Source organism: Scyliorhinus canicula, chromosome 7 (genome assembly GCF_902713615.1).
Source record: "Scyliorhinus canicula chromosome 7, sScyCan1.1, whole genome shotgun sequence".
NCBI lineage: Eukaryota > Metazoa > Chordata > Chondrichthyes > Carcharhiniformes > Scyliorhinidae > Scyliorhinus > Scyliorhinus canicula.
In genome coordinates this window covers 122,347,850-122,369,925 of record NC_052152.1, presented here as the reverse complement: position 1 = coordinate 122,369,925, position 22,076 = coordinate 122,347,850, and the positions used below count along the sequence as shown (strand labels likewise).

The window sequence follows — 22,076 nt, the reverse complement described above, 5'->3', positions numbered from 1 at the left end:
AAAAATTCCTGTCAAGGCCCCAGTAATTTCCTCCCTTCCCTCCCGCAGTGTTCTCGGGTAGATCTCATCAGGTCCTAGGAACTTGTCTACCTTAATGTTTTTCAAGATGCCCAACATCTCCTCCTTTTTGATCTGAATGTAACCCAGATATCTACACATCCTTCCCCAGATTCATTATCCGCCAAGTCCTTCTCTTCGGTGAATACTAATGCAAAGTACTCATTCAGAACGTCGCCCATTTCCTCTGGCTCTATGCATAGATTCCTCCGCTGTCCATGCGTGGGCCAACCCTTCCCTGGCTACCCTCTTGCTCTTTATATACAAAAATAAGTCTTGGGGTTTTCCCAAGGTGCCTGATCTTACTGCTTTATGCTTGATACAATAAGGTTCACCTTCTATGCTTATCATTTTGAATGCATTCAAAACCCTTCAGGAACAGAAATCTGAATTTTGAAGATGCTGAGGTCCAGTATCTAGCAATTGAAAACAAATTGCATCCATTTCCCAAAGGCATTCAATTCTTCATTATTTTCTCAATCAGGATGGATCCTGTATCAAGTTAACTGTGCAATAGAGAGGAATATAGACATATACTGCAACAAGACAAGAGGATCTAAGTGAGAAATCTGCTACTTTACATTTTGGAAGTAGTAGTTCAAGATGGTATCATTCAGTATGAAGCTGGGGTATCCTATCTTGGCAAGAACTCCATGTGCCTAGAAAAAAAATGAGCAATTAATCAGAATTAAATTATCAGGAGTAAGCAGTAAATAACTTGTGCAGTGCATGGTGGGTGTGCCATGACGTGTGCACTATTACACACAGATAGAGTTGGGGTGTATGTTTGTGGTATATGTTTACACAAATGGCGACTATCCCCTGAGTTTTCCACAAAACATGGTGAAGATTAGCTCATTATCAAGTGACGGTGATAGCGATACTTACCCAGAAAATAAACTCCTCGCTCAGTCGGTCTGTCCAGATGCTCTACCTGATCAATCAATCTGCCCTCATGTCAAGTGAGGTTCCACACCAGTGTAACTAACATGTGGACATTTGCCCATCTATTTTTAATGATACGATCTGTACCTTGTCTTTAGCTTTGCTCTTGGTTTCCATGTCCATCCAATCATTTTCTTTCTCCAACATGTCCAGAAATGCCCAGCGAACTCCTGCAACCAAATCTTCAGTCTGTAAGCAGAGGTATATAAGATGATAATGGGGATTGACAAAGTGGACATAGAACAGATACTTCCTCTGATGGGGAAATTTAGAACAAGAGGGCATAAGGGTTCGCAGATGTAAAACAGAGACGAGGAGAAATTACTTCTCTCAGAGGGTCATGAATCTGTGGAATTCACTACCCGAGTGTGTGCAGGAGTTAGACAGATTTTTAATTAGTAATGGGTTGAAGGATTATGGAGAACGGACAGGAAAGTGGAGTTGAGGCCTAGAGGAGAATGTAAGAGCTAGGAGCAGGAGTAGGCCATCTGGCCCCTCGAGCCTGCTTCGCCATTGAATAAGATCATGGCTGATCTTTTTGTGGACTCAGCTCCACTTACCCACCCACTCACGATAACCCTCCATTCCTTTACTGTTCACAAATCTATCTATCCTTGCCTTAAAAACATTTAAGGAGGTAGCCTCAACTACTTCACTGGGCAGGGAATTCCACAGATTCACAAGCCATTGGGTGAAGAAGTTCCTCCTCAACACAGTCCTGAATCTACTTCCCCTTATTTTGAGGCTATGCTCCCTAGTTCTGCTTTCACCCACCAGTGGAAACAACCTGCCCGCATCTATCCTATCTATTCCCTTCATAATTTTATATGTTTCTATAAGATCCCCCCACATACTTCTAAATTCCAACGAGCATAGCCCCAGTCTACTCAACCTCTCCTCAAAAGCTAATCCTCGGCACGATAGCACAGTTGCTTCACAGCTCCATGGTCCCAGGTTCAATTCCCGGCTCGGGTCACTCTCTGTGCAGAGTCTGCACTTTCTCCTTGTGTCTGTGTGGTTGTGCTCAGGTTTGCTCCCAAAGTCCAAAGATGTGCAGGTTAGGTGGATTGGCTTTGTTAAATTGCCCTTGTGTCCAAGGTGGTTGGGTGGGGTTGCTGGGTTGAGGGGATGGGGTGGTGGTGTGGTCTTCAGTAGGGTGCTCTTTCTGGGGGCCGGTGCAGTCTCGGTGGGCCGAGTGGCCTCCTTCTGCACTGTAAATTTGATGATCTCTGATTTCTCAACTCCAGAATCAAATCAGTGAATCTTGTCTGCACACCCTCCAGTGCCAGTACATCCTTTATCAAGTAAGGAGACCAAAACTGTACACAGTATTCCAGATGTGGCCTCACCAGCACCCCAAACAGCTGCAATATAACTTCCCTCTTTTTAAATGCCATCCCTCCAACAATGAAGGAAACATTCCATTTGCCTTCTTAATTACTTGCTGCACCTGCAAACAAACTTTTTGTGATTCATGCACAAGGACACCCAGGTCCCTCTGCACAACAGTATGCTGCAATTTTTTGCCATTTAAATTTTGCTGTTATTCCTACCAAATGAATGACCTCACATTTACCAACATTGTACTCCATCTTCCAGACCCTTGCCCACTCACTTAAATTACCTATATCCTTCTGCTGACTTCAGTGTCCTCTGCACATTTTACTCCACCATTCATCTCATTGTCATCAGTGCTCACCACAGAAAGGGACTTTGTGGAAGATGATTCTTGGATGGGGTATGTGGACAGTCTGCATCATGTTAACATTGAAAAAGAGGGGGTATTGGGTATTTTAAAAGATATTAAGGTAGATAAGTCTCCTGGGCCGGATGGGATTTACCCCTGAATAATGAGGGAGGCAAGGGAGGATATTGCTGGGGCCTTAACTGGCATCTTTGTTCCTCATTGGCTAAAAGGAGATTACAGAGGACTGGAGAATAGCTAATGTGATACCACTGTTTAAGAAAGGTAGCAGAGATAATCCTGGAAGCAATAGGCCAACGAGCCTAACGTCAGTAGTAGGTAAATTATTGGAGAGATTCTCAGGGACAGGATTCATACCCATTTGGTAACAAATGGACTCATTAGCAACAGACAGCATGGTTTTGTGAAGGAGAGGTCGTGCCTCACTAACTTGATTGAGGTTTTTGAGGAGGTGACAAAGGTGATTGATGAGGGGAGGGTGGTGGATGTTGTTTACATAGACTTCAATAAAGCCTTTGACAAGCTGATTCATGGCAGACTGGTACAAAAGGTTATGTCACACGAGATCAGAGGTGAGGTGGTAAGATGATACAGAACTGGCTACGTCATAGGAGGCAAAGGGTAGCAGTAGAAGGGTATTTTTCTGAATGGAAGTTTGTGACTAGTGGTGTTCCACAGGGATCAGTGCTTGGGCCTCTGTTGTTTTTAGTGCACATAAACGATTTGGAGGAAAATGTAGTCGGTTTGATTAGTAAGTTTGTGGATGACACCAAGGTTGCTGGAGTGGCAGATAGTGTCAGAGGATACAGCAGGACATAGATAGGTTGGAGACTTGGGCAGAGAAATGGCAAATGGAGTTTAATCCGGACAAATGTGAGGTAATGCATTTTGGTAGGTCTAACATAGAGGGAAAATATACCGTAAATGACAAAACCCTTTGGAATATAGAAAGTCAGAGAGATCGTGCATGTCCATAGATCTTTGAAGGTGGCAACACAAGTGGACAAGGTAGTCAAGAACATAAGGAATGCTTTCCTTCATTGGACGGGGCATCGAGTATAAAAATTGGCAAGGCATGCTACAGTTGTATAGAGCCGTGGTAATGCCGCACTTGGAATATCGTGCACAATTCTGGTTGCTACACTACCGGAAGGATGTGGAGGCTTTGGAGAGGGTGCAGAGGAAGTTTACCAGAATGTTGCCTGGTAAGGAGGGTGTGAGCTATGTGGAGAGGCTGAATAGACTTCAACGGTTTTCATTAGAAAGACGGAGAGTGAGGAGTGACTTGATAGAGGTCTACAAGATTATGAGGGGCATGGATAGAGTGGATGGGCAGGCACTCTTTTCCAGGGTGGAAGGGTCAGTCACCAGGGGGCATAGGTGTAAAGTCCGTGGGACAGAATTTAGAAGAGATGTGCGAGGCAGGTTTTTTACACAGGGTGGTGAGTGCCTGGAACGCGTTGCCAGGAGAGGTTGTGGAAGCAGATACATTAACGGTATTCAAAAGGCATCTTGACAAATACATGGATAGGATGGGTATAGATACGGCTTGAGGAAGTGCTGAAGGTTTTTGGCAAAGTTTGGTGTCATGACCGATACAGGCTTGGAAGGCCAAAGGGCCTGTTCCTGTGCTGTATTGTTCTTGTTCTTTGTCATCTGTGAACTTTGATACATTACACTTGGTCCCCAACTCCAAATCAACTGTGTAAATTGTGAACAATTGCAGTCCCAAAACTGATCCTAGAGATACACCACTAGTTACTGATCGCCAACTGGAAAAACACCCATTTATCCCCACTCTTTGCTTTCTGTTAGTTAACCTTATTAGTCAGGAAATTGTATTGGGAAAATTGATGGGATTAAAACCCGGTAAGTCCCCAGGGCCTGTGCTCTTCATCCCAGAGTACTGAAGAAAGTGGCCCTAGAAATAGTGGATGCAATGGTGATCATTATCCAGCATTCTATAGACTCTGGAAAAGTTCCAATGGATTGGAGGGTGGCAAATATAACCCCAGTTTTTAAAAATGGAGGGATAGATAAAACAGAGAATTATAGACCGATTAGCCTGACATCAGTAGTGGGAACATGCTGGAGTAAATTATTTAAAAAAAAAACATTTAGAGTACCCAATTATTTTTTATTTTATTTTCCAATTAAGGGACAATTTAGTGTGGCCAATCCACCTATCCTGCACATCTTTGGGTTGTGGGGAAACCCACGCAGACACGGGGAGAATGTGCAAACTCCACATGGACAGTGACCCAGGGCCGGGATTCGAACCCGGGTCCTCAGCTCCATAGGCAGCAATGCTAACCACTGTGCCACGTGCCGCCCCCTGGAGCCAATTATTAAGGATGAAATAATTGAGCGTTTGGAAAGCGGGGGCAGGATTGGTCCAAGTCAGCTTGGATTCACTAAAGGGAAATAATGCTTGACAAATTTTCTGGAATTTTTTGAGGATGTGACCAGTAGAGTGGACAAGGGTGAACCAGTGGATGTTGTGTATCTAGACTTTCAAAGGGCTTTTGACAAGGTCCCACACAAGAGATTAATGAGAAAAATTAAAGTTGATGGTATTGGGCCATGTATTGACCTGGATAGAGAATTGGTAGGCAGACAGGAAGTAGAGAATTGGAATAAACGAATCCTTTTCAGAGTGGCAGGCAGTGACTAGTGGGATACCGCAGGGTTCAGTGCTGGGGCCCCAGCTGGTCACAATATACATTAATGGTTTGGACAAAAGAATTGCCTGCAATATCTCCACACTTGCAGACGACATTAAGCTGGGTGGCAGTGTGCTGTGAGGAGGATGTGACTTGGACAGGTCGGCTGAGTGGGCAAATACTTGGCAAATGCAATATAATGTGGGTAAATGTAAAGTAATCCACTTTGGTGGCAAAAAACAGGAAGGCAGATTATTATCTGAATGGTGACAGTTTAGGAAAAGGGGATGTGCAATGAGACCTGGGTGTCATGGTGGAACAGTCGCTGAAGGTTGGCATGCAGGTACAGCAGGCGGTGAGACCTGGGTGTCATGGTGGAACAGTCGCTGAAGGTTGGCAGCAGGTACAGCAGGCGGTGAGACCTGGGTGTCATGGTGGAACAGTTGCTGAGGGTTGGCAGCAGGTACAGCAGGCGGTGAGATCTGGGTGTCATGGTGGAACAGTCGCTGAAGGTTGACAGCAGGTACAGCAGGCGGTGAGATCTGGGTGTCATGGTGGAACAGTCGCTGAAGGTTGGCAGCAGGTACAGCAGGCGGTGAGATCTGGGTGTCATGGTGGAACAGTCGCTGAAGGTTGGCAGCAGGTACAGCAGGCGGTGAGATCTGGGTGTCATGGTGGAACAGTCGCTGAAGGTTGGCAGCAGGTACAGCAGGCGGTGAGAAAAGCTAATGGCATCATGGTCTTTATAGCGAGAGGATTTGAGTATAGGAGTAGGGATGTCTTGCTGCAGTTATACAGGGCCTTGGTGAGGAACACCATGAGTATTGTGTGCCGTTTTGGTCTCCTAGTTTGAGGAAGGTCATTCTTGCTATTGAGGGTGTCCAGCGAAGGTTCACCAGACTAATTCCTGGGATGACAGGACTGACACATGGAGAAAGACTGGATCAACTAGACTTGTACTCACTGGAGTTTAGAAGAATGAAAGGGGATCTCATAGAAACACATGGCGACTAGGGGCTTCTCACATTAACTTCACACTTGTGACAATAAAAGGTTATTATTATTATAAAATCCTGATGGGACTGGGCAGGCTAGATGCAGGAAGAATGCTCCCAATATGGGGCATGTCCAGAATTAGGGGTCACAGCCTAAAAATAAGGGGTAAGCCATTCAGGACTGAGACGAGGAAGAACCTCTTCGCTCAGAGAGTTGTGAACTTGTGGAATTCTCTACCACAGAAAGCTGTTGGGGCCAGTTTGTTGGATATAATCAAGAGGGAGCTGGACTTTGCCCTTGTGGCTAAAGGGACCAAGGGGTATGAAGAGAACAGGAGTGGGTTACTGAATTTGCATGATCTGCCACAATCACATTGCATGGTGGTGCAGGCTCGAAGGGCCGAATGGCCTGCTCTTGCACCTATTTTCTATGCTTCTATCTTTCAAAGAATCAGGAAGTCTTGTTGCAACTGTACAAGATGCTGGTGAGATCACACCTGGAATACTGTGAGCAGTTTTGGCCCCCATATTTAAGGAAAGATATTATTTCACTGGAGGTGGTTCAGAGAAGGTTCACTAGGTTCATACCCAGCATGGAGATTAGATCAGCTCTCATTCTTCTAAATTCCAATGAGCAAAGGTTAAACAGGTTGGAACTTTGCTCATTGGAATTTAGAAGAATGAGAGCTGATCTCTTTGAAACATACAGGATTCTTACGAGGCTTGACATGCTAAATGGAGAGGGGATGTTTCCCCTCATGGGAGAGTCCAGAACCAGAGGAAGTTTCTTCTCTCAGAGGATTGTGAGTCTTTGGAACTCCTTGCCACAGAGAGCTGTGGAGGCTGATTCCTTTTGTATATTATAGATAGATTCTTGATCACAAAGGGAATCAGGGTGTCCATGGAAAGGGCAAGAAATTGAACTTGAGGGATGTCGGAACAGCCATGATCCTATAGAATGACTCAAGGGACTGAATAGCCTAGTCCTGTTCCCATCTCTTATGGTTTTATGGTTGTTCATGGTTTAGAAGTTCGGGGCAGCAGGGTAGCATGGTGGTTAGCATAAATGCTTCACAGCTCCAGGGTCCCAGGTTCGATTCCCGGCTGGGTCACTGTCTGTGTGGAGTCTGCACGTCCTCCCCCTGTGTGCGTGGGTTTCCTCCGGGTGCTCCGGTTTCCTCCCACAGTCCAAAGATGTGCGGGTTAGGTGGATTGGCCATGATAAATTGCCCGTAGTGTCCTAATAAAAGTAGGGTTAAGGGGGAGGTTGTTGGGTTACGGGTATAGGGTGGATACGTGGGTTTGAGTAGGGTGATCATGGCTTGGCACAACATTGAGGGCCGAAGGGCCTGTTCTGTGCCGTACTGTTCTATGTTCTATGTTCTATAGAAGTGATTGGAATTTATTAATAATAATAATAATAATAATCTTTATTATTGTCACAAGTAGGCTTACATTAACAATGCAATGAAGTTACTGTGAAAAGCCCCTGGTCACCACATTTCGGCGCCTGTTCGGGTACACAGAGGGAGAATTCAGAATGTCCAATTCACCTAACACCTAACTTCACCTAATTTAAAAGCTGACCCTCTGACCGGTTCTTTAATGAGTCCACTTCTCTGTGATGGATTGGCAGCAGTTCCTATCAGTGGATTTTAGAAATGTAGAGAGTTTCACAGTAAAGCAGTAGGCCATTCAGCCCAACATGACCATGCCAGCTGAAAGAAAACTGTACACTCTAATCGCAGCGTTTAAATTCCAGCACTTCCAATTTTAAAATCAATGAAAGTTTCTGCTTCTTCTACCCTTTCAGATAGTGAGCTCTAATTCCCTATACGTTAAAAAAATACATCTCCACTCCCCTCCAATCTTCCAAACAGGGAACTATGTCCATAGAATTCCTACAGTGCAGAAGGAGGCCATTCAGCCCATCAAGACTGCACCGGCCCTCTGAAAGAGCATCCTATCTAGGTCCACTCCCCTGGCATATCCCCACGCATTAATCTTGGCCAATCCACCCAACCCGCACATCTTTGTGACACCAAGGGGTGATTTAAGAACAAGGAGAACAAAGAAAAGTGCAGCACAGGAACAGGTCCTTTGGCCTGCCAAGCCTGCACCAACTATGCTGCCCGTCTGAACTAAATCCCCCTGCCCGTCCAGGGACATGGGCGGAATTCTCCGACTCCCAGGGGGGTGGGAGAATCGCCCAGGGCCGGCGTTAATCCCGCCCCCGCCGTGGCCGAAATTCTTCGCCACCCGGGAATCGGCGGGAGCGATAATCGCGCCGCGCCGGTTGGCGGGCCCCCCGCGGCGATTCTCTGGCCCGCGATAGGCCGAAGTCCCGCCGCTGACAGGCCAATCCCGCCGGCGGGAATCAGAGCACCTCTGATGCCGGCGCAAGCAGGAGGCGCGAGCGGGCCATGGGGTCCTGGGGGTGGCGTGGGGCGATCTGACCCCGGGGGGTACCCCTGCGGTGGCCTGGCCCGCGATCGGCGCCCACCGATTGGCGGGCGGGCCTGTGCAGTGGGGGCACTCTTTTTCTTTCGCTGCCGCCACGGCCTCCACCATGGCGGAGACTGAGAGACCCCCCGTACCGTGCATGCGCAGGGGTGACGTCAGTGGCCGCTGACGCTCCGGAGCATTCGTGGACTAACGCCGGCCAGCGAAGGCCTTTTGGCCAGCCGTTCGCGCCGGCTGGCGGGGCGCCAAAGGCCGTTCGCATCGGTCGGCTGGGCGCCAGCCACTCCGACGCGGGCCTAGCCCCTAAAGGTGCGGAGAATTCCGCTCCTTTGGGGAGGCCCCATGCTGGACTGATTGTCGCCACTCCAGTACGCCGGGACCCCCCACCCCGCCGGGTAGGGGAGAATCCCGGCCTATATCCCTCTGTTCCCATCCTATTCATGTATTTGTCAAGATGCCCTTTAAAAGTCACTATCGTATTTGCTTCCTCTACCTCGCCCGGCAGCGAGTTCCAGGTTCATACCAACCTCTGTGTAAAAACCTTGCCTGGTACATCTCCTCTAAACCTTGCCCCTCGCACCTTTAACCTATGCCCCCCAGTAATTGACTCTTCCACCCTCGGAAAAAGCCTCTGACTATCCACTCTGTCTATGCCCCTCATAATTTTGTAGACCTCTTTCACATCGCCCCTCAACCTCCGTCGTTCCAGTGAGAACAAACAAGTTTCTCCAACCTCTCCTCATAGCTAATGCCCTCCATATCAGGCAACCTCCTGGTAAATCTCTTCTGCACCCTCTCCAAAGCCTCCACATCCTGGTAGTGTGGCGACCAGAATTGAACACTGTACTCCAAGTGCGGCCTAACTAAGGTTCTATAAAGCTGCAACATAACTTGCCAATTTCTAAACAAAGGAACAACATTGGGTTTTCTCAAATCCTCAGGGACCTCCGCAATCCAGCAATTTCCTTCCTTGCCCATCTCAATATTCTGGGGTATATCCCATCAGGCCCTGGGGACTTATCCAGACCCCCAATACCTCCTCCTTTTTGATCTGAACATGACCCAAACTATCTACACACCCTTCCCCAGACTCATCATCCATCAAGTCCTTCTCTTTGGTGAATACTGACATTTAATTCATTGCCCATTTCCTCTCGTTCCATTGCCTCCCCTGTCCTGAAGTGGGCCAACCCTTTCCCTGGCTACCCTCTCCTCTTGCTCTTTATATATGTATAAAAAGCCTTAGGATTTTCCTTAATCCTGCTGGCCAATGACATTTTGTGACCCCTTTCAGCCCTCCGGACTCCTTGCTTAAGTTTCTTTCTACATTCCTTGTATTCCACATTTGTTTTGTGTGCTCCCAGCCTCCGAGCCTTGACAAATGCTTCCTTTTTTCGTTTGACTAGGCTCACAAAATCTCTCATTATCCAAGGTTCCCGAAACTTGCCATACTTATCCTTCATCCTCACAGGAACATGCTGGTCCTGAATTCCGATCAACTAAAACTTGAAAGCCTCCCACACGCCAGATGTTGATTTGCCCTCAGACATCTGCCCCAATCTACATTCTTCAGTAACCAAAGAGAAAATGCTGGAAAATCTCAGCAGGTATGGCAGCATCTGTAGGGAGAGAAAAGAGCTAACGTTTCGAGTCCGGATAACTGTTTGTCAAAGCTTTTTTTCTACATTCTTCAGTTCCTGCCTTATATTGTCCCAATTAGCCTCCCCCAATTTAGCACCTTAACCTGAGGACTACACTTACTTTATCCATCAGTACCTTAAAGCTTACTGAATTGTGGTCACTGTTCCCCAACTGCTCCCCTACTGAAACATCGATCATCTGGCTGGGCTCATTCCTCAATACAAGGTCCAATATGGCCCCTTCCCTAGTTGGACTATCTACATACTGTTTCAAGAAGCCCTCCTGAATGCTCCTTACAAACACTGCTCCATCCACACCCCTAGCACTAAGTGCGTCCCAATCTGTCTACACATCTGTTCCTCTATCTCCCGCTGGCTACTGGGAGGCCTGTAGTAAATCCCCAACATTGTGACTACACCCTTCCTATTCCTGAGCTCTGACTTGCATCAGGCAATCGGTGCTTCCAGAAAGTGGACCTCAGCAAGACGCTCTCCATGTTCGAATGAAGACAAGCATCCAGCATAGTGCAAATGTGTGGACGACTGCGTGCCAAAGAAAGCAGTACGTACATTCCCCAACCGGAAACCATGGCCGGGATTCTCCCCTACCCGGCGGGGCGGGGGGTCCCGGCGTAGCAGAGTGGCGCCAACCACTCCGGCGTTGGGCCTCCCCAAAATTCTCCGCACGTTTGGGGGCTAGGCCCGCGCCGAAGTGGTTGGCGCCACGCCACGACTGGCGCCAAAACCGGCGCGGACGGCCTTTGATGCCCGCCGGCTGGCGTCGGGGCTGGCCAAAAGGCCTTTGCATTTCGTGCATGCGCCGGCGTGTCAGCCACCGGCGCATGCGCGGTAGGGGGGTTCTCTTCTGCCTCCGCCATGGTGGAGCCGTGGCGGCGGCGGAAGAAAAAGAGTGCCCCACGGCACTGGCCCGCCCGCTGATCGGTGGGCCCCGATCACGGGCCTGGCCACCCCCTCCCAGGACCCCGGGGGCCCGCTCGCGTCGCCAATCCCGCCGCCACCAGAGGTGGTTGAAGCCACGGCAGCGGGAGAGGCCTCTCAGCGGCGGGACTTCGGCCCATCGTGGGCCCGAGAATCGCCACGGGGGTCCCGCTGATCGGCGCGCCGCAATTCCCACCCCCGCCAATTCCCGGGTGGTGGAGAATTCCGGCCATGGCGGGGGCGGGATTTTCGCTGGCCCCGTGCGATTCCCTGACCCTGCGGGGGGTCGGAGAATTTCGCCCACGGCTCAATCGCGAGATTGACTCCCTACTAAAGGACAGGTCTGAGGCGTTCAAGTCAGGCGACCCTGACCTGTACAAGAAATCCAGGTACGACCTCCGCAAAGCCATCCAAGATGCCAAGAGAGAATATCAAACCAAGCCAGGGTCACAGACAGACTCTCGGCGACTGTGGCAAGGCCTAAAAAACATAACGAGCTACAAAGCGAAGCCGAGCAGTATCTCTGGCAGTAGCGCACCCCTCCCCGATGAACTCAATACATTCTGTGCTCGGTTTGAACAAGAACCCAACAATCCGCTGTCGAGTGCCCCAGCAGCCCATAACTCACCCATACCCACCATCACAGCTTCCAAAGTCAGATCGGCCTTCCTGAAAGTGAACCCTCGGAAGGCGATGGGCCCGGACGGGATCCCTGCTCGTGCACTTAGAGCCTGTACGGACCAGCTGGCAGATGTGTTCGCAGACATCTTTAACCTGTCCCTACTCCACTCCGAGGTCCCCACCTGCTTCAAGAAGACCACCACCATACCGGTGCCAAAGAAGAACCATTTATTGACTACAGTTCCGCCTTCAACACCATAATCCCAGCCAAGCTCATATCAAAGCTCCAAAACCTAGGACTTGGCTCCTCACTCTGCAACCAGATCCTCGGCTTTCTGACCCACAGACCACAATCAGTAAGAATAAACAACACCTTCTCCACAATAGTCCTCAATACTGAGGCCCCGCAAGGCTGCATGCATACTTAGCCCCTACCCTACTCCCTGCACACACGACTGCGTGGCAAAATTTGGTTCCAACTCCATCTACAGGTTTGCTGATGATATGACCATAGTGGGCCGGATCTCAAATAACGATGAGTCAGAATACAGGAGGGAGATAGAGAACCTAGTGGAGTGGTGCAGTGACAACAATCTATCTCTCAATGCCAGCAAAACTAAAGAGCTGGTCATTGACTTCAGGAAGCAAAGTACTGTACACACCCCTATTCAGTATCAATGGGGCCGAGGTGGAGATGGTTAGCAGTTTCAAATTGCTGCGGGGTACACATCACCAAAAGTCTGCCCTGGTCCACCCACGTTGACGTTACCATCAAGAAAGCACATCAGCGCCAATACTTCCTCAGGAAACTAAGGAAACTAAGGAAATTCGGAATGTCCACATTACCTCTGACCACCTTTTACAGATGCACCATAGAAAGCATCCAATCTGGCTGCATCACAGCCTGGTATGGCAACTGCATACAAAGTAGCAAAGATTAGTGCGAGACTAGAGACCTGGGAAATCTTTAGGGGGCAACAGAAAGCTACTAAAAAAGCTATAAAGAAGAGTAAAATAGATTTTGAGAGTAAACTTGCTCAGAAAATAAAAACAGATAGTAAACGTTTCTACAAACATATTAAGCAAAAAAGAGTGGCTAGGGTAAATATTGGTCCTTTAGATGATGAGAAGGGAGATTTAATAATGGGAGATGAGGAGATGGCTGAGGAACTGAACAGGCTTTTTGGGTCGGTCTTCACAGTGGAAGACACAAATAACATGCCAGTGACTGATGGAAATGAGGCTATGAAAGGTGAGGACCTTGAGATGATTGTTATCACTAAGGAGGTAGTGATGGGAAAGCTAATGGGGCTAATGGTAAAGCTAATGGTAGACAAGTCTCCTGGCCCTGATGGAATGCATCCCAGAGTGCTAAACGAGATGGCTAGTTTACCAATAATTTACCAAAATTCACTAGACTCTGAGGTGGTCCCGGCGGATTGGAAATTAGCAAACATGACACCACTGTTTAAAAAAGGAGGTAGGCATAGAGTGGGTAATTATAGGCCAGTGAGCTTAACTTCAGTAGTGGGGAAGATGCTGGAATCTATCATCAAAGAAGAAATAGCGAGGCATTTGGATGGAAATTGTCCCATTGGGCAGACGCAGCATGGGTTCATAAAGGGCAGGTCGTGCCTAACTAACTTAGTGGAATTTTTTGAGGACATTACCAGTGCGGTAGGTAACGGGGAATGGATGTGGTATATCTGGGTCCCAAGTTCGATTCGGGGCTTAGGTCACTGTCTCTGCTGAGTCTGCACGTTCTCCCCGTGTGTGCGTGGGTTTCCTCCGGGTGCTCCGGATTCTCGGATGCTGTCTTTGATCTTCTCCAGATTTAGGAATTCCGACAAATCTGCCAGCCAGTCTACAGCTGTGGGTGGTGCAGCTGATCGCCAGCCGAGCAGGATTCTCCAGTGGATGATTAAGGAAGTTCATGCAAGGGTATCGGCCCTCTTCCCCATATGAAGTTCTGGCTGGTCCGAAACCCCGAAGACTGCCACTCTCGGGCACAGGTCCACCCTCACCCCCACAACCTTGGACATCACCTGTAGGCTGTCCAGAACCCGACACGTCTGGGGCAGACCCAGAGCATGTGGGTGTGGTTGGCTAGCCCTCCTGGCACCCCTCACACTTGTCCTCCACCTCCGGAAAGAACCTGCTCATTTGGGCTCTTTATGGTGTTCTCTGTGCATCTTTTAAACTGCATGAGGCTGAGCCTTGCACAGGAGGAGATCAATTTACCCCATTAGTGCATTGCTCCCAAGTCCCCATCTTACTTCCGTCCTGAGTTCATCCTCTCACTTCTGTCTTGCTCCATCCAGTGGTGCTCTCATCTTTTCTAAAAGTCGTTGGTATATGTCCCTACAGTTCCCTTTTCCCAGACTTTCCATGTCCAGCAGTTCCTCCAACATTTTGTCTCTCGGGGTCGAGGGTACCCGTTGTCTCCTTGCGGAGAAAACTTTTGACTTGTAAATATCGGAGTTCCTGTCCATTCGGTAGTTCCAGTCTCTCCGTCATTTCTTATAAAGTCGCAAGTCTGTCCCCTGTGTACAAGTCCCTAATCGCTAGTGTCCCCCTGTCCTGTCTCCACCTCTTAAATGTTGAGTCTAACATGGCTGGTGAGAACCTGTGGTTGCTGCAGATACCCAGTGGTAATATTGCAAGTCTGGGAGGACCAGGCCGTCCAATCCTCTTTCCCAACGCCCCCCCCCCCCCCCCCACCCCCCCCTCCATCACCACCACATAAACGCCACAATCAATTTATCTATTCTTTGCAAAAAGGCCTTGGGGATGAAGATTGGTCTAGATCACATCAGGAAGAGGAACCTTGGCAGTCTTGAGGAATGATTGCTATCACTAAGGAGATAGTGATGGGCAAGCTAATGGGGCTAAAGATAGACAAGTCTCCTGGCCCTGATGGAATGCATCCCAGAGTTCTAAAAGAGATGGCTAGGGAAATTGCAAATGCACTAGTGGTGATTTACCAAAATTCACCAACCAGACTCTTGGGTGGTCCCGGTGGATTGGAAATCAGCAAACGTGACATCACTGTTTAAAAAAGGAGGTAGGCAGAAAGTGGGTAATTATAGGCCAGTTAGCTTAACTTTGGTAGTCGGGAAGGTGCTGGAATCTGGAATCAAGGAAGAAATAGCGAGGCATCTGGATGGAAATTGTCCCATTGGGCAGATGCAGCATGGGTTCATAAAGGGCAGGTGTTGCCTAACTAATTTAGTGGAATTTATTGAGGACATTACCAGTGTGGTAGATAACGGGGAGCCAATGGATGTGGTATATCTGGATTTCCAGAAAGTTTTTGACAAGGTGCCACACAAAAGGTTGCTCCATAAGATAAAGATGCATATCATTAAGGGTAAAGTAGTAGCATGGATAGAGGATTGGTTAATTAATAGAAAGCAAAGAGTCGGGATTAATGGGTGTTTCTCTGGTTGGCAATCTGTAGCTAGTGGTGTCCCTCAGGGATCAGTGTTGGGCCCACAATTGTTCACAATTTACATAGATGATTTGGAGTTGGGGACCAAGGGCAATGTGTCCAAGTTTGCAGATGACCCTAAGATTTGTGGTAAAGCAAAAGTCCAGAAGATACCAGAAGTCTGCAGAGGGATTTGGATAGGTTAAGTGAATGGGCTAGGGTCTGGTAGATGGAATACAATGCTGAAATGGCCAGGCAATTAAAGCGAAATTAGGGAAGAGTAAGAAATTGTGACTGTTTCAGCAAAACCTACAGCCCTCCAATGAAAGAATAAAGAATGTAGGAAGGGTGCCATTGAATTCTTGGAATCTGTAACATGGTTGATCAAACTTGGGAGCAGTTCACAACATGATTGAAACTCATGCCAATGCTACGAGGTGCAAAAGAAGAGTAATACGGCCATTCAGCAGCAGCCCACTGCCAACAATACACTTAACAAGTTCAGACATTGTTGCAGAGTCTAATTAAAAACAATGCTCCCAATTAAAAGAAGATGTTAGAAACAGGCAAACTAAACATGCAACACGGAGAGATACCGGACAGCAACAAAACTTACCAGCTGCTTCTTGTCTTCCTGAAAATGTGCTTTAACAAACATCTGTCCAACAGAATATGGAAGAACATATTCTGTAAAATCCACACACTTATCCCATCGTGCAGACAATGATGTCGCTCCTGTGACCACCTGAAAAGGTTGCAGACAATCAGCAAGACGTACAGCTCTTTCCATTGGGTGAGTTTTATCCTCCTTGTCTGTCCCAAAGAGAAGCCAGACAAGGTCCGAACTCCAATCTTAGCAGCTATATAACAGCTAACAACACTGACCCAAATTCATTGCAGCTTTCTTTCTCACTGTTTGTGAGATCTTACCTTGCAGAGATCATTGTCAGTTTTTCCTGACATTCTCTGCATCGTATAAAAAAGGGCAGTGACGTTGATATGCTGTGTGTATGATGCAATGGGATAATGATAATCTTTTAATAATAATCTTTATTGTCACAAGTAGGCTTACATTAACACTGCCATGAAGTTATTGTGAAAAGCCCCTAGTTGCCACATTACGGCGCCTGTTCGGGTACACGGAGGGAGAATTCAGAATGTCCAATTCACCTGACAGCATGTCTTTCAGGACTTGCGGGAGGAAACCGGAGCACCCGGAGGAAACCCACCAGACACGGGGAGAACATGCAGACTCCGCACAGAAAGTGACCCAACCCGGGAATCAAACTCGGAATCCTGTGCTGTGAAGCAACAGTGCTAACCACTGTGCTACCGTGCTGCCAGGATGCACACTGTGTGTGTGTGATACACAGTGTGTACCCCATTGTAACGCACACACAGTGTATCCCATTGCGGGGTACAATGGGGTACACACTGCGTGTGTGTGTTATGTACAGTGCGTGTGTGTGATACAATGGGGGCAGCACGATAGCACAGTGGTTCGCACAGTTGCTGCACAGTTGATTCACAGCTTCAGGGTCCCAAGTTCGATTCCTGGCTTGGGTCACTGTCTGTGCGTAGTGTGCACGTTCTCCCCGTGTCTGTGTGTGTTTCCTCCGGGTGCTCTGGTTTCCTCCCACGGTCCAAAGGTGTGCAGGTTAGGTGGATTGACCATGCTAAATTGCCCTTAGTGTCCAAACAAGTTAGGCGTGGTTTCTGGGTTATGGGGATGAGTTGTGTCATGTGAGAGTACCTTTAAGAAATGGGTGTTTATAAATGGGTGTGTATATAAATATCTGCAGTGAGAGTATCTTTAAGAAATAGGTGTTTACTACTGCAGTGATGTCAGAGAGTGGGTGGAGCTGGACTGTCTGTCAGCGTTTTACTTTTGTTTTAGGCTGTTTGCTGCAGGGTGTGTTTTAGTTTTGTTTTCAGTGTTGGAGCTGAAGCCAGGCAGAGCAGGTGTACTGCTGTTCTCTCTGCCATCAAAAGACTATCTCTTGATCATTTGGTGAATTCAGAATTATAAATGTTCTCAGTAGTGAATATAAACCTAATGTGCTTCTGTTAAACTGTGTTCTTAAGTCTTCTGGATGTTAAAAGGACAGCTTACGGGTTACTTAGTGTTGTATTCTTAGGGGTTGTATTTGAATTTATGGTTGCAAAGGTGTTCACTATATGTTTCAAAAAGGTTAACTTGAGTTCATAGAATAAACATTGTTTTGCTTTAAAAATTACTTTTCCATTTCTGCTCTACCACACCTGTAGATTGGGCCGTGGGCTCCCCATACAACAATCTATTAAAAGTTGTGGGTCAGGTGAACTCCATGATACACTTTGGGGTTCTCTAAACCCTGGCAGATAACAAATTAGGGGCTCGAGGGGGGATTAAAGTCTATCTATTGGATTGGCTTTGTGAACTTAAAGGCAGTGAGGGGTGAGCATATTGTGGGTGCTTTTCAGGTGTGGTATTTTAGTTTAAGTGGGGGGTGTGTTGTGGACAATGGCTCTTTCAGAGGCTCTTAAGTTTTTGGGGGTGGAGACGGTCACACGCAGTACCTTACAGACAGAGACTAAAAGCATATTGTTAGGTTTGGCAAAAACATTGCAGTAAACATTACCTGACAAAATGCGAAAAGATGAGGTAATTATGGTGGTGGCTAAGCATTTAAAGTTGCTTGAGATACAGCTTGACTCATTGGAAATGGCAAAAAATTCAGTTTCAAATTAAATAAATGGAACATGAGAAAGAATTAAAGCAGCTTGAATACGAAAGAGATAGAGAAGAAAAAGAAAGAGAAAGGGAGATACAGATAAGGGAAAAAGCTAAAGAGAGAGAGTTTGAACTTCAGAAAATGGCCATGAAACATGAGTCAGTTAAAACTGGCAGGCATAAAGGGAAACGTACATTTGGATGATGTGGAGATGCCGGCGTTGGACTGGGGTGAGCACAGTAAGAAGTCTTACAACACCAGGTTAAAGTCCAACAGGTTTGATTCAAACACGAGCTTTCGGAGCGCAGCTCCTTCCTCAGGTGAATTTGGATGACAGTGATGAGGATAGTGAGAATGAGTATCATAGTCGAAGGCTTGGTGGGGATCTTTTTAAATATGTCCAAGCATTGCCAAGGTTTGATGAGAAGGAGGTAGAAGCCTTTTTCATTTCATTTGAGAAGGTAGCTAAACAAATGAAATGGCCACAGGACATATGAATATTACTGATTCAAATAAAGCTGGTAGGTAGGGCTAGTGAAGTGTATGCATCACTACCGGAGGAGGTATCTGGGACGTATGAGGAGGTGAAAAACTCCATCTTAGATGCATATGAACAAGTGCCTGAAGCTAAAAGCAAATTACTGCGGATTCTGGAATCTGAAACAAAAGAGAAAATGCTGGAAATTCTTAGCAGGTCTGGCCAGCATCTGTTGGGGGAGAAAAAAGCTAATGTTTCGAGTCCGATGACTCTTTGTCATAGCTTTGATAGCTTTGAAAATAGACAAAACATATGAAACTCTCAGAGAAATTATACTTTTGGAGGATTTAAAAATTCAAATTCCTGATGTAGTGAGAACTCATATGGAAGAGCAGAGGGTTAAAACTGCGAGATTAGCAGCAGAAATGGCAGGTGATTATGAATTAGTTCATAAATCAAAGCTTGGTTTCCGACATCAGTTTCAGCCTGTGAGGGATAGAAACTGGGGACATGAGAAATACTCAAGTGGTAAAGGTAAAGGTGATCTGATGGGAGATAATAAGGAGAGTGTACCTCAGATTAAAAAAGAAATCCAGGAGGGTGGAAAAGAAATGAAAAATTTCAAATGTTTTCACTGTAATAAACAAGGCCATGTAAAGTCACAGTGTTGGTGGTTCAAGAAAAGCACTGGGAAAGCCGATGTGGTAAAACAGGATAGGGTTTGTTAAAGTTGTAAAAGAAAGCCCAAGTGAAGTGAAGGAGGTGCAAAAATTGTACAGCCTGATCAAGAGGTGATTGATAAGAAGGTGCCAGATCTCTTCAAAGAATTTACTTGTGTGGGGAAAGTTTACTCATGTGTATCAGGAGGAGCAGGTAAAGAAGTCACAATTTTAAGAGATACAGGAGCCAGTCAATCTTTAATGGTAAGAGATGAGGAGTTATGTAGTTTGGGAAGAATGTTGCCAGAAAAGGTGGGAATATGTGGAATTCAGGGTGAGAGGGGTAGTGTTCAATTATATAAGGTAAGGTTGGAAAGTCCAGTGAAGAGTGGTGAAGTGGTAGTAGGAGTAATAGAGAAACTACCTTGTCCAGGAACACAGTTTATCTTGGGTAATGAAAAAGCTGGATCACAAGTGGGAGTGATGCCTACTGTGGTTGATAAGCCAGTGGAAAATCAGACAACTGAAGTGTTGATGGACGAATATCCTGGGATTTTTCCAGATTGTGTAGTAAGAAGATCGCAAAGTCACAGGTTAAGACAAGAGGAGAAATCAAAGAGTGAAGATGAAGTTGAAGTGCTATTATCAGAAACGATTTTTGATCAGATGGTTGAAAAAGAAGAACAGGTGGAAGATGAGGCAGATATTTTTAGTTCAGGAAAATTGACGGAGTTACAACAGAAAGATGTAGAAATAAAACGGATGTATCAGAAAGCATACAAGGAAGAGGAATCTGCATGTACACCAGAGTGTTATTACCATAAAAGTGATGTCTTGATGAGAAAATGGAGGCCTGTACATATGCAGGCGGTTGAAAAGTGGACAGAAGTTCATCAAGTAGTATTGCTGGTAAGGTATAGAAAGGAGGTGTTGCGAGTTGCACATGAGGTACCAGTGGGAGGTCATTTGGGAATAAGGAAACCTCAAGCTAAAATTCAAAACCATTTTTATTGGCCTGGATGACATAAAGATGTAGTTAAATTTTGTCAATCATGTCACACATGTCAAGTGATAGGGAAACCTCACACAGTGATAAAACCAGTGCCCTAAATACCAATTCCAGCATTTATAGAACATAGAACAGTACAGCACAGAACAGGCCCTTCGGCCCTCAATGTTGTGCCGAGCCATGATCACCCTACTCAAACCCATTTGAGGAACCTTTTACAAGGGTCTTAATTGATTGCGTAGGACCGCTTCCAAAAACTAAAAGTGGGAATCAATATATTTTGACTATAATGGATATGTCTACTGGGTTTCCAGAGGCCATCCCAGTATGTAATATTATAGCTAAAATGATTAGAACATAGAACATAGAAAAATACAGCACAGAACAGGCCCTTCAGCCCACGATGTTGTGCCGAACGTTTGTCCTAGATTAATCATAGATTATCATAGAATTTACAGAGCAGAAGGAGGCCATTCGGCCCATCGAATCTGCACCAGCTCTTGGAAAGAGCACCCTACCCAAGGTCAACACCTCCACCCTATCCCCATAACCCAGTAACCCCATCCAACACTAAGGGCAATTTTGGACACTAAGGGCAATTTATCATGGCCAATCCACCTAACCTGCATATCTTTGGACTGTGGGAAGAAACCGGAGCACCCGGAGGAAACCCACGCACATACGGGGAGGATGTTCAGACTCTGCACAGACAGCGACCCAAGCCGGAATCGAACCCGGGACCCTTTGTGGAGGAATTACTTCAATTCTTTATGAGATATGGACTACCCACAAAAATACAAACGGATCAATGATCAATTTTTACTTTGAGGTTATTTAAAGAAGTAATGGATAGCTCAGGAATAAAACAATTTAAATCAACTGCATACAATCCAGAATCGCAGGGAGCGTTAGAAAGGTGGCATCAGATATTAAAGACAATGTTGAGGGCTTATTGTCAAGATTATCCAGAGGATTGGGATAAAGGAATTCCATTCGTACTGTTTGCAATGAGGGATGCACCGAATGAGTCAACCAAATTCAGCCATTTTGAACTAATTTTTGGTCATGAGGTAAGACGACCACTTAAATTGATTTAGGAAAAATTGGTGAGTGAGAAATCAGAAATTACATTTTTGGATTACGTGTCAAATTTTAGGCAACGATTAAATAGAGCAGGTGAATTCGCTCAACAGCTTTTGAAAGTTGCACAAAATGTGATGAAACGGGTAGCGGACAAGACATCCAAAGTTTGTAGTTCTGTCAGTGGAGATAAAGTTTTAGTGTTGTTACCAGTGGTAGGTGAACCTTTAAAAGCTAGGTTTTGTGGACCTTATCAGATTGAAAGGAAATTAAGTGAGGTGAATTATGTGGTAAAAACACCAGATAGAAGGAAGACTCATCGAGTGTGTCATGTGAATATGCTTAAAAGGTACTTTGAAAGGGAAGGAGAAAAAAAGGAGGTTTAATGATTCTGACTCAAAGTGATGAATCAAATGCAGATGACTGTGAATTTGACATACCTCAAATTAAATTGGAAAATGACGATGTTCTTAAAAATTGGAATAAATTGTTGAGTTACCTTCTAGAGGAAAAATGAACTGACCTGAAAGAGTTATTGATATCACATGGGCAAGTTTGTAGTGATAAATTGGGAAGTACTAAAATGGCTATACATGATGTAGATGTGGGAAATGCTATTCCAATCAAACAACATCCATTTAGACTTAACCTTTTAAAATTGGCACAGGTTAACAAAGA

At 46.2% G+C, this 22,076-nt stretch overlaps 1 protein-coding gene across 1 annotated transcript in view; it reads right to left on the bottom strand.

Moving 5' to 3' along the window:
* The window catches only part of phex (phosphate regulating endopeptidase homolog, X-linked), a 371,262-nt gene that overhangs the window by 141,149 nt on the left and 208,037 nt on the right, over positions 1–22,076 (bottom strand). Inside the window, exons 12-14 of the mRNA XM_038802848.1 lie at positions 16,075–16,203; positions 1,090–1,191; positions 639–716 (exon numbers count right to left, since the gene is read on the bottom strand). Coding sequence (XP_038658776.1) covers positions 639–716; positions 1,090–1,191; positions 16,075–16,203 — 309 coding nt within the window. The remainder of the gene's footprint in view (positions 1–638; positions 717–1,089; positions 1,192–16,074; positions 16,204–22,076) is intronic.